Below are 12690 nucleotides of genomic sequence, written 5' to 3'. Positions count from 1 at the left end.
GGGAAGCGGAGGTTGCAGTGAGCCAAGATTACGCCACTGCACTCCAGTCTGGGCGTTGCGGGGAGACTCTGCCTTAAAAAAAAATTATGTATAATCTCACTACCCAAAGAAAACTTAACTTTTTGGTATATATTTTTCCGTTCTTGATAGATACATAATGTGTGTGATCTGCGTGCTTTTGTTTATTTGTGTCACGGAATTGGGGCTGTGCTGCTTATAGCTTTATTCCCTGCAGCTACCGTTTAACTTCATCCGGGGAGCATTTTCCCACGTGTATTAGTCAGCGTCTCAACAGGAAAAAAATGGCATATTCAGCTGGGGTTTTGTCAGTAAAGAGACAGTTCACAGAAGTGGGGGCAAGGTGAGAGGAGCCAACAGAGGATTCCGAAGCCTCCAGATACGAGTGGGGAGTGGTTACTACCATAGAACTCACTCAGGAGCTGGAGCTGCCCCCAAAACCTGTAGTCACAGGAGGATGTGAGAGGGGTTTTGGTCTCTTGGGACACTTGGGGCCTTGGGCGTGTCTTCACATTCGCCTGTGTCCTCCTCCACAAGCACACAGAAGTCCCAGTGCAGACTTTTCTTGAGTGAAAGAAACAGGGTAGGTAACCACCTTTCGTGCTCCAGATGGTCCCCAATGAGTTCTGCATATCAGGAGATTCCGAGCTAAAGAGAGGGCAGCTCAACAGCCTTGCCTTTGGATATTAGACCGTCCTAGTTAATGTGGCTAATGACTGGCTGACGATTCAGGTTAACTAAAATAGGAATCATCTCTTCCTATTTCTGATGGTGAGAGAATCTAAACAGACGATACTCAAGGTAAGGTCAGTAGGAAAAGGACTCATTGTATGTGGACTGATTTGGGCCATGTCCAGCCTTTACTTCCCCCCTTTCTTTTCTTAAAATATGCAGTTTCCAGTTCAGGAAGCAAATTAGAAATTCCAGGCTGACTCATTCCTGTTCCTTTTCCTCAGAACCACAACCAGCAGTGGAGGGCTGACCATCAGCAGCCTCCTGAAGGAAAAGGAGGGCTCGGAAGCAGCCAAGTTCACTCTGGAGGAGCTCTGCCTCATCTGCGGCATCCTGAGCACAGCAGAGTACTGCCTGGCCACCACCCAGCAGGTGAGCCGCCCGGGCTGCCCGCCCACCACCGCCTTTTCCTGAACTCTGGGCCGCGTTGCTCAGCGAGTAAGAATGTACGTCCTGCCACGGCCACAGACAACGCTGAGTCAGACCAGTGGGCCTGCCACAGAGGAAAGCTCACCGTCCAGCCATAAGGCTGCCCAGGCAGCTGTCTTACAGGCAGGCCTTGTTAAAAGGAGACTGGGCAAGAAAGTAGGACTGGTCACCTCCCTGGCGTTGTGTAAGCTCCTCAAAGGTCATGACCCGGGAAAAGTAGGTCAGTAGCACTCCTGCCCGTATGAGAGAAGCAGGAACAGACTTGTCTGTACTAGGACCCAGCCTTTGGTGATGGCGAGTCACAGCCAGTTATTCCACGCTCAGAAGAGTCACAAAGTTAGGCAGAATGCTCTGGGCTTTTATGTCTTCTGAAATTTACAAGGCATTTTCAATCTGCCTAAACAAACAGCCATTGTTTGGGATGCTGACGTTCAGGAACTGGGGGGCAGGAAAGGGTGATGTCTCTGTTGGAGGCCCCCAAATGGCCGTAGTTCAGCAGCTGATGGGGCAGAAGGAAGACCCAGAATAACCTCTGACTCAGCCGTAAACGTGGGGTTAGAAATTCCTTTTCACACTGGGGCTGGGATTCCCTGAGGCCAAGAGAAAGAACGTAATTTGGAAAGGTTCTGCTCTTCTGCCCACTTTGTATTTGTAGTTTACAGATGCCTAGACCACAGGAAGACGGTCATAAGTGATTTTTCAGACAGCACAGCTTGGCGCTCCTGTGAGCCAGGGCAGCAATACAGCAGGTCAAACAGGAAGTGTGTCCACAAAGGCCCTCAGTGGCACGTAAGCCAGCCAGAGGCAGAGGCAGCAGCACACTCTGCCTGGGGACCTGGTCGTGTTGAGCTGCGAAGGTCATGACCTGCCAGGGTTTGGCCTTGGAGCCACAGAGCAGTCCGTTTTTTTAGTAGAGTCGGGGTTTCACAATGTTAGCCAGGTTGGTCTCGATCTCCTGACCTTATGATCCACCTGCCTCAGCCTCCCAAAGTGCTGGGATTACAGGCGTGAGCCACTGCGAGTAGCTGGGACTACAGGTGCCCGCTACCACGCCCAGCTAATTTTTTGTATTTTTAGTAGAGATGGGGTTTCATCATGTTAGCCAGGATGGTCTCCATCTCCTGACCTCGTGATCCACCTGCCTCGGCCTTCCAAAGTGCTGGAATTACAGGTGTGAGCCACCCACTGTGCCTAGCCAAAATTTTGCTTTTATAGATAATCCTGGCAGGGTATAGTGGCTCACGCCTGTAGTCCTAGCATTTTGGGAGGCCAAGGCGGAAGGATCGCTTGAGGCCAAGAGTCCAAGACCAGCCTGGGCAACATAGTGAGACCTGGTCTTTACAAAAAATTTAAAAATTAGTTGAGTGTGGTGGCACATGCCTGTGGTCTCAGCTACTTGGGAAGCTGAGGTGGGAGGATTGCTTGAGCCTGGGAGGTCAAGCTGCAGTGAGCCATGATCACACCCCTGCACTCCAGCCTGGGTGACAGAGTGAGACCCTGTCAAAAAAAAAACAAAAAAAAAAACAAAACACAATAATTCTTATGAAGGATATCCTTCTGAATATAGCATCTTAAATATTTTGCATTAGTTTTCTAGAACAGACTCTTAGAAGTTCTAGAAATAAGTTGAAGACCATTTTGATGACTGATGATACAAGTAGCCAATTATTTTTTATTTAGTGAAAATTGTTTTTATTGATTATAAAAGTAATACATTCTTAGCCCCTTTATTGTGATCTCTAAATACAGTTTTTCACTAAAAGAAACCAGAGATTCCTGGAGAAAAATTCCAGGTCAAGGGCACGAAATGTACAAGATGAACCTAGAACATCATGTTATACAAAAAGCAAGAAAAAATCAAAGACTATTTGTGTCATCTCAGGAGAACCCAGGGAGATATAGTGGGTTGAAGTGTCCCCCCAACCCCAACATATGTCCAAGTCCTAGGCCGTGGGACCTGGAAATGTGACCTTATCCTGGTAAATGTAATTAGGTATCTCAAGATGAGCTGGTCCTGGATTTAGGGTTGGGGGGCCCCTTACCTAATGACTGTTGTCCTTAGAAAGGAGAGAGGGAGATTGAACACGCAGAGATACAGGGAAGAAGGCCGTGGGAAGGAGGCAGAGGCTGGAGTCAGACTCTACAAGCCAAGGAGCATCAAGGATTGTCACCAAACCCCCGAAGCTAGAAGAGGGGTGGGAACAGTTTCTTCCTCAGCGCCTCCAGAAGAGAGGGGCGCAGCAGCTCACACCTATAATCCCAGCACTTTGGGAGGCCGAGGAGGGTGGATCACTTGAGGTCAGGAGTTTAGGACTGGCCTGGCCAACATGGCAAAACCCCGTCTCTACTAAAAGAATGCAACAATTAGCCGGATGTGGCGGCTCCTCACTTGGCAGTCTCCTTCCCCAAGCCTCAGGTCCCCACTTCAGTATCGTCTCCTCAGAGAGCCCCTCTTGGCCACCCTTCTTCAGCAGAGAGCCCCTCCTTGGCCACCCCCCTTCAGTAGGCAACTCCCTTATTCCAGCATTGCCAAATTTGTTTCTTTCCTAACACCACAAAACTGAAGTTACATCTCGGCTGGCTTACTTCCTTATTATCTGGCTCCCCCATTAGTTTTAAGTTCCATGCCAGAAGGAGTCTACTCTGTTCCTCTCCGTTCGTTAGCACCAAATACGATGCCTGGTACATAATAAGTGCTTAATGAAGATCTCTTGGAGGAGTAAATAACCCACTCTTGAGATAATGGCATTAATCCACGATGAGACCGGAGCCCTCATGACCTAATACCTCTCAACACTGTGGCATTGGGGATTAAGTTTCTAACACATAAACTTTGGAGAACACAATCAAACCATAGAACGATGTTATAAATTGCTATTGTAAATAGTTTTTTTTTTTTTTTAACTACACTTTTCAGGATATTTTTAGATCTATAGAAAAATTGCAGAGATCATTTGCATGGTTCCCATATACCACTTACCCAGTTTCCCATATTATTAACATTAATATGAAAAATTTGTTACAATTAATGAATCAATAACAATATATTTTTGGCATTGCTTTTAAATTTTATTTTCCAATTCCTTGTTGCTCAGATTCTTTTTGTTTAATATGGGGCCTCAATCTGTTGCCCAGGCTGGAGTGCGGTGGTACGGTCACAGCTCACGGCAGCCTGGAATGAAAGCGATCCTCCCCTCAGCCTCCCAAGTGGCTGGGACTACAATGGGACTTCAGGCACCTGCCACCATGCCGGCCAGTAGTTTTTATTTTTGTGGAGATGGGGTCTCACTATGTTGCTCAGGCTGGTCTTGAACTCCTGGGCTCAAGTGATCCTCCTGCCTCAGCCCCCACAGTGTTGGGATTACCGGCTGTACCACTGGGCCTGGCCTGCTGAGATTATTAAGTAATTCTGTGGTTTCTTCTTCCCTTTCTCTTTGCCTCCTGCAATCTCCTCTTTGAGAAACTGGGTTGTTTGCCCTGTAGATTTTCCCAAGGTTCGGATTTGGCTGATTGCACCCACAAGTGTTAATGGCCATTTTACTTTGTCTCTTGTATTTTCGATAAATTGATAGTTAGATGTAGAAGCCTGAACTGATTCAGGTTCTTTTTAACAGAAAACTACATCATAGTGATGTTTTGTGTGTCTGCCGTCAAAATACACAATGCTTGGGTGCTCTTTGTCTGATGTCAGCAGCCGCTGATGCTCAAAGCCCAGATTCTTTACTCCATTAGGAGGTAGAAAGAATGATACTCTGGCCGGGCACGGGGGCTCACGCCTGTAATGCCAGCACTCTGGGAGGCTGAGGTGGGCAGATCACCTGAGGTCAGGAGTTTGAGACCAGACTGGCCAACACAGTGAAACCCCGTCTCTACTAAAAATACAAAAATTAGGGCCGGGCGCGGTGGCTCATGCCTGTAATCCCAGCACTTTGGGAGGCCAGAGGCAGGTGGATCATGAGGTCAGAAGTTCAAGACCAGCATGGCCAACATGCGGCCAAAAAGGGAGGAGCATGGAGAGCTTAGAAAGTGGGGGTGCAGCAGAGCAAGGGAGTGGGCCAGAGGGCTGAGCAGGGCGCGTTTCAGGGAGAGGAAGAAGGAAGTGTGAAGTATGACGGTCCTGAGGGCGAAGGACCCTGGGGCCTCCCAGAAATTTGAAAGGCCAGTGTAACTGAAGCCTAGCAGGCAAGGTGGAAAGTAGCAAGACGGGGCCAGAAAGCTGGGCAGGACCCAATTCATGGTTAGGAATTTGGATTTTATTTTCAGTGTCATAGGAAGAGCCTGCTGAAGAGTTTAAGCATGATAAGCCTGTGCCATAATTTGTTTTATCCCTTATAAATACACATGTAGATTTTTTCCAGCTTTATGAGGACAGTATTGATCTGTTTTGTTCACTGAATAACTCTCTTATTCTGTTACACAGCCTGAACAAAGAAGGCTTTCAGTAAATATTGGTTGAATTAATGAATGCTGCAAAAAATACTTGCGTATCTTTATCCATTATTCTCTTTATTTCATTGAAATGCATTTCTAGCTGTGAAATTGCTGGTTTAGGCAATATGTGTATTTAAATTTTTGCTTCTTGAATAAATTGCCTTCCAAAAAGGTTATACTAATTTATGCACCCCAATAGCATTTTCAAATTTAAGACAAAACATTGGTTATTCTGGCCAGGCGCGGTGGCTCATGCCTGCAATCCCAGCTGTAGTCCCAGCTACTCAGCACTTTAGGACTCGGAGGTGGGTGGATCACCTGAGGTCAGGAGTTCAAGACCAGCCTGGCTGATAAGGTGAAACCCCATCTCTACTAAAAATACGAAATTAGCTGGGCGCGGTGACGCACACCTGTAGTCACAGCTACTCAGGAGGCTGAGGCAGGAGAATCGCCTGAACCCTGGAGGTGGAGGTTGCAGTGACCTGAGATCGCGCCATTGTACTCCAGCCTGGGCAACAAGAGTGAAACTCCGTCTCAAAAAAAAAAGGCCAAAACATTAGCGATTCTTAGAGTTTGTGTAATAGGTTTACGGTGCTAGATTAATCAACTCCCAGGGACATTTCCAAGTATTTACGAGTCCCGGTCCCGTTATTTTCCTTTGAGCTCCAGGAACATGTTGATTGTTTCTGTCCCTGGCTGTTGGCTGATGACAGCAGAGACCGCATTTCTTTTGTTTGCCACTGAAAAAAGCGTCTGGAATTATGCCTGAATCATCAAACTCAGTAAATGTTAACTACTATTATGATGCTCCTTCTTTGGATAATCATTGACCATGCATCTGTTTCTCCTATTTTCCAACAGCTAGAAGAAAAACTCAAAGAAAAAGTGGATGTAAGTCTGATTGAACGAATCAATCTGACTGGAGAGATGGACACGTTCAGCACGTAGGTACCTCGCACACTTGCTCACTGCCTGTCCTCTCTCTGTTACACAGCAGCGTTCAGCATGTATATACCTCGCACACTTGCTCACTGCCTGTCCTTTCTCTATTACACAGCAGCGTTCAGCATGTATATACCTCACACACGCTTGCTCACTGCCTGTCCTCTCTCTGTTACACAGCAGCGTTCAGCACGTACGTACCTTACACACACTTGCTGCCTGTCCTCTCTCTTTGTGTCACAGCAGTGTTTAGCATGTATGTACCTCGCACATGCTTGGTCGCTGCCTGTCCTTTCTCTGTTACACAGCAGTGTTTAGCACGTATGTACCTCGCACACGCTTGGTCGCTGCCTGTCCTTTCTCTGTTACACAGCAGCGTGCCTCAGGCTGTTGGCTTTAGTCACTGCAGAACCTAAGAGGTTTCTGTTGGGTCAGAATGAGTCCCTACTAGCCACTAAGAAGCAGCTTCAGAACTGGGCTGCTGTTGTACCTCCTCAAATGCAGTTGCTCTTTTAGCTTATGGGGTCTGTATTGTCTCACTGTGAAGAATAACCACAGAGAAGACATTCTCCCTTGGCCATCCCTGATCTGCCCCACCTGAACCCACAGAAGGCCAGGCCTGCCTTCAGTGTTTTAAAGTATAAAGTATAAATGGGTTGAATTCAGCCACTGAGGGAATAAGAGTGTGGGGTGGAAGGGGAGGTCCGCCTTCTTTCCCTGTTAGGACCTTGTGGCACTTTAGTTTTGGTCCATTTCTGCTCCACTGCCATTACATGAGACAGGCATGGCCAGGCCGCAGCTTTCACATTAGCCACTTATTGAGAAAAAATCAAAATTCTCTTCTTAGTTATTTCTTCCACTTCTCTTAACTTTATTTTCTTCACTTCTGACTTAAACATTTTTGGGAAGCAGGTTCTTTTGTAGGAAGATGTGAACAGGGATACTGGGGTGGTGATTAGGGAGACTGGCTGTGGGGTTCTGTGTCCTGACTGGGTGAGGATACAGCCGGGTAAAACCAGGACGAGAAGAAAGAGCCAAGCTGCTCTTCCGCTGTCATTGATTGAAGCTCAGACTTTGCCGATGAAATGATGAGTCTGAGTTTGACACAGAGGCCTGAGTGTCAGTCGTTCAGACGGCCGTTGTTTGAAGGGTGACCTCAGTGATTTCTTTGATTTGCAGCGTCATCTCCAGCAGTATTCAGCTGCTGGTTCAGGATCTGGATGCCGCCTGTGATCCTGCCCTGACGGCCATGAGCAAGGTAAGGTCGTGGGAAATGGCGTCTTACAAACTATCGAGAGCAGCCCCAGGTGGCGTCGACTGTCTGTGGCTTCTCTAGGCTCATTGGAGCTTGAAGGACCAGCTGAGAGGAGAACGGAACGGCCCCGGAGTTCCTGAGAGCACTCAGTGTGTGTTGCACCCGGGTCGGGTCAGTTGCTTGTCCTTTTAGAGACAGAGCATCACACAGTATTGGAGGATGGCAAAAAAAAAAAGAGACGAAGTAAATGTGTTTGATGAGTCTAAAGGAGATGTTGTCTGTGGTTTATGTTTTTTAGAGAGAGGGTCTCTCTCTGTCACTCAGGCTGGAGTGCAGTGGTGCCATCATGGCTCCCTGCAGCCTCGACCCTCTGGGCTCATCCGTCCTCCTGCCTCAGCCTCCCAAGTAGCTGAGACCACAGGCGCTTGCCACTGCATCCAACTACTTTTTAAATGTTTTGTAAAGCTAAGAGTCTTGCTGTGTTGCCCAGACTGGTCTTGAACTCCTCGCATCAAGCAGTCTTCCCACCGAGGCCTCCCAAAGTGCTGGGATTACAGGCATTAGCCGTGGTGCCCCACTGAGATGGATCATTTTTAATTACTGAGCGCTCCCTCATGTTCCTGTTTTTGGCTTTTATGTGCCTATGCCTTTTTTTCCCAAATGAATGTCAGTTCCGTAAGTGCACAGACCATGTCTTTCACCCCTCTTTTTTCTCTCGTGTAGTCTTGAATATGGGAGATTCATTTTTGTTAATTAAAACTGAGTCAGCCATGTTCCTTTATTTACGTATTATCTTTGATTAGTGTCTGACACATGCTGAAAACCTTGGTGTGGTCTCACCAGAATGGGTGTTCTCGTTAGTGCTTAAAGCAGTAACTTCTGACTCATTCTTCATTCTCGCCCACTGAGAGGTTTTTCCGACTCGTTCTGAGCTCTGGTGCCAGGGCGAGAGTCCTTGATGAGGCTGTGAACTCTGGTTTTCTAATATCCTGGTGGCCCATCAGTCAGCCCTTGGCCCTCAAGTCCCTCCTTTGGCACTTACCGAGCACTACCTCATGTTCCTATTTTTGGCTTTTATGTGCCTATGCCTTTTTTCCCAAATGAAGTCAATTCCGTAAGTGCACAGACCATGTCTTTCACCCCTCTTTTGTCTCTCATGTAGCCTTGAATATGGGAGATTCATTTGTGTTAATTAAGTTGGAAATGGGTCTTTGTTATGCTAAACCCGAGGAACATGAAGCTGCAACTCTAGAACTTTGCTGAGCAGGGATTGGTAAACTAGAGCTTGGGAACCAAATCTGGCCCACTGCTTGTTTTTGAAAATAAAGTTTTATTGGAACACAGCCACGTTCCTTTATTTACGTATCCTCTATAGCTGCCTTTTTGCAATATGGTGGTAGAACTGAGTCATTGCAACAGAGACTAGCCCACAAAGCTAAAAAAATTTAATATTTACTCTCTGACCCTTTATAGAAAAAGTTTGCCAGTGTCTGCTCTAGAGTCCTAGGCTCTTGTAGCAAATTCTGGAGAAATGATTTCTCTGGGTCATACTGGCCAGTACCAGAGGGCAGTGGGAGGAGCACTAACTTTGGAGTCAGACAGACCTAACTCTTCCAGGGCTTCCTTTGGGGGTCTTGAGCAGAGGATTCACCTGTCTGGGCCAACGTGACCTCATCTGGGCCCACGTACCCCAAGGGAACTGTGGATCTCTGCATCCCAGCATTGCTGTGAGGATGAAACACGGAACACACAGGTCTAGTGCCGGGCACATAGTAAACACTCATGAAATGTTAGTTCCCTCTCCCTCTTGTCAGGAGGAGTGACCATGTCACAAGGTTGTGTAAGCAGACATTTGGTCTGAATTTGGTTTTGCAGTAGATTGTAAATATTTAACAAAAATAAGATTAAAACCAAAACGTAGGCTTTGGGGTTTTATGAACTGAAGTGGCAAGTCCTAAAATAGCTCACGTCACAGTTTTATTCAGAAAGCTCATCTTTTTCACGAGTCCAGTGCTGACAGGCACGTCCGGCATCCTGGGCATTCACAGGAGGACGCTCCGGGCAGGCGGACGGAGGCCGATCCGGGGGATGCTCCGGGCAGGCGGACGGAGGCCGGTCCGGAGGCGTGGAGGAGTTCGTTTTGCAGGCTCTGCTTATCCCCTCCTGCTGGTAACCATTCCCCACATCCTGAGTGTGATCTGTCCCAGCTGCCGTCTCTCCTGAACTGCACACACTTCAGGTCGGAATGCAGCTGGTGAAAGCATTTTCACATTTACCAAAGGAAGAGTGGATTTTTTTTTTTTTTTTCAATAAAATCACAGTTGGAAGGGGTTTAACACTGCAGGTGTTGCTTATACCAACTGTCAGTTGGTTCTGTGGATTTCCCTCAAACCCTGCCTCGTCCCACCCTCTACTTCTCCCCGTGCCCACACCAGCAAATATTCACAGAGACCGTGCCTCCCGAGTCCTTTGTTTCTATCATAGGAAAACCACAGACTTGGGGACGCAGCAGCTGGGAGGCCGTTACTTTTTGTCTGAGTCTTCTGGAGTTGTAGCAAAATAAAATCCATGTGATGGAAGTAAACAAGCCAAGTGGTCACAAATTGATTCAACACGCATTCTGTGTTCTTTATGCCTGCATCCTGTTTTGTGTAGTTTCTTCTAGGATTTTAAAAAACTTCTGTGATAATGATTGTTTCTGTCTCTGATTCTATCATTTTTGCCGCTGGTTGGACAGTTCAGTTCAGACCCTGCCCAGCACAGTGCTGGGAGCTGCGAGGCTCAGAAAGGCGTAAACCTTTGGCTGAGGTATTTAGATTCCAGGAGCTGAGGGCAAGAGACGTGTAAGATGACAGCGACACCCGGTAACTTTACTAAAAGAGGTGAGGAAATCAGTGCCGTAAGAAAAGTACGAAATACGCCCTCTTTAAAGAGGGAGGAGTTCATATCCAGGTGGGGAGGCAAGGAAGGCCCTGGTAAGGAAGCGGTGTTTGAAACAGATCAGGGTGAAGTTCTGAATGAATTTGTGATTAGGAGGGCAGTTCAAACGGGGTGAAAACGTGAGTAAAGTTCTGTGAGGTGAGGAAAGCTGAAGAGTTTGGTGAAAACTGCCACTCTCAGTCAGCATCCCAGGGGCTCCTCCGGCTCCTCCTGTACTTGGACTGATAGGGTTAAGATGGGAAAGGAGACTGCCCCCAAGGAGCCTGTACCCTGCTGGGAAGAAAACTGAGAAGAACCAGTACTGTAAATAAACGTATCTTAGAAATGTCAGAAGGACGGTTGACTTGCCAAAATGGAGTGTAGTCGCTGGATGATTCTGAGTTGACGGAGGGAGCTTTCCTTGACAAGATGGATTGAGCCAGGCCACTTGGTTAAGTCATTTTCGTGGGAGACCTCATTCTCGTGGAAGGCGCCTTGTGGCCTCCGCCGTGGTTGGCATATAGAGCTTTCATTATCTGTCTCTTCACTCCACTGCTAGGTCAGTTTCTGCCGCTCCCTCTGGAGTATGTGGCCAGTTCTCCAGCCATAGCCATGTTTACTTCCCTGAATACACATTGCTCTTTTGTGGCTTCCATGCCTTTTCTCATTTTATTCTTTCTGCCCACAATTTTCTTCCTGCCATCATCTGCCCAAGGAGCACATCCTTTAAGATCGAGTTCGAATGTCTGTCCCCGTTTAAAAACCTGAGGTATAATTCACATACCATAGAATTCACCCTTTTAAAGTGTCCAGTTGGCCAGGCGCAGTGGCTTACGCCTGTAATCCCAGCACTTTGGGAGGCTGAGGAGGGCAAATCATTTGAGGTCAGGAGTTGGAGACCAGCCTGGCCAGCATGGTGAGACCCCGTCTCCACTAAAAATACAAAAAACTTGCTGGACGTGATGGGGCACACCTATAGTCCCAGCTCCTCAGGAGGCTGAGGTAGGAGAATCACTTGAACCTGGGAGGTGGAGGTTGCAGTGAGCTCAGATCGCGCCACTGCTCTCCAGCCTGGGCGACAGAGTGAGACTTATCTTACGACTAAATAAAGTGTACAATTTAGTTGTTTTTAGTATATTCACAGTGCCATGAAACCACCACCACCATCTAATTCTAGAACATCTTCATCACCCCCAAAAGAAACCCCATACCTCTCAGCAGTCATTCTCCATTCTGCTGACAACCATTAGCCTACTTTCTGTCTCTGTGGATTTGCCCCTCCTGACATTTCGCATACATAGAATCACATGGCGTGTGGCACGCCGTGCGCCTGGCTCTCTTCACTTAGCGTCGTGTTTTCAGGGCACGTTCATGGTGGGGCATGTGTCAGCACTCCATTCCTTTTTGTGGCTGAGTGACATTCCATTGTGTGGATAGACCACATTGTGTTTATTCATTCATCTGTTGGATGTTTGAGTTATTTCTACTTTCTGATTTTGAATATTGCTGTGAACATTCACGTACAGGTTTTCGTATGAACATGTTTGCAGTTCTCTTCAATATGTACCTAAAGGCTGGGCGTGGTGGCTCAAGCCTGTAATCCCAACACGTTGGGAGGCCAAGACGGCCGGATCATCTGAGGTCAGGAGTTCAAGAGCAGCCTGGCCAACACGGTGAAACCCCGTCTCTACGAAAAATACAAAAATTATCCGGGTGTGGTAGCGCGCACACCTACTCGGGAGGCTGAGACAGGATAATGGCTTGAACCTGGGAGGCGGAGGTTGCAGTGAGCCAAGGTCTCACCACTGCACTCCAGCCTGGGCGACAGAGGGAGACTGTCTCAAAAAAAAAAAAAAAAAAAAAGTGCCTAAGGAATGGAACCGAAAGAGCCGTATGGTCAATTTATGTTTAACGTTTTGAGAAACTGCCAAACTGTTTTCTGAAGTGACTGTGCCATTGTATAT

The 12690-nt window shown here is 47.4% G+C and overlaps 1 protein-coding gene across 2 annotated transcripts in view; it reads left to right on the top strand.

Annotated features, from left to right (window-relative positions):
* The window catches only part of VPS53 (VPS53 subunit of GARP complex), a 175328-nt gene that overhangs the window by 132128 nt on the left and 30510 nt on the right, over positions 1–12690 (top strand). For both annotated transcript variants that reach the window (XM_031657228.1, XM_009189285.2), the window contains exons 15-17: positions 975–1122; positions 6472–6554; positions 7732–7810. In XM_031657228.1, coding sequence (XP_031513088.1) covers positions 975–1122; positions 6472–6554; positions 7732–7810 — 310 coding nt within the window. The remainder of the gene's footprint in view (positions 1–974; positions 1123–6471; positions 6555–7731; positions 7811–12690) is intronic.

Source organism: Papio anubis, chromosome 17, assembly GCF_008728515.1.
Source record: "Papio anubis isolate 15944 chromosome 17, Panubis1.0, whole genome shotgun sequence".
Taxonomy (NCBI): Eukaryota; Metazoa; Chordata; class Mammalia; order Primates; family Cercopithecidae; genus Papio; species Papio anubis.
Note: the sequence above shows the minus strand (reverse complement) of the source record. Positions and strands in the feature narration are given on the sequence as shown.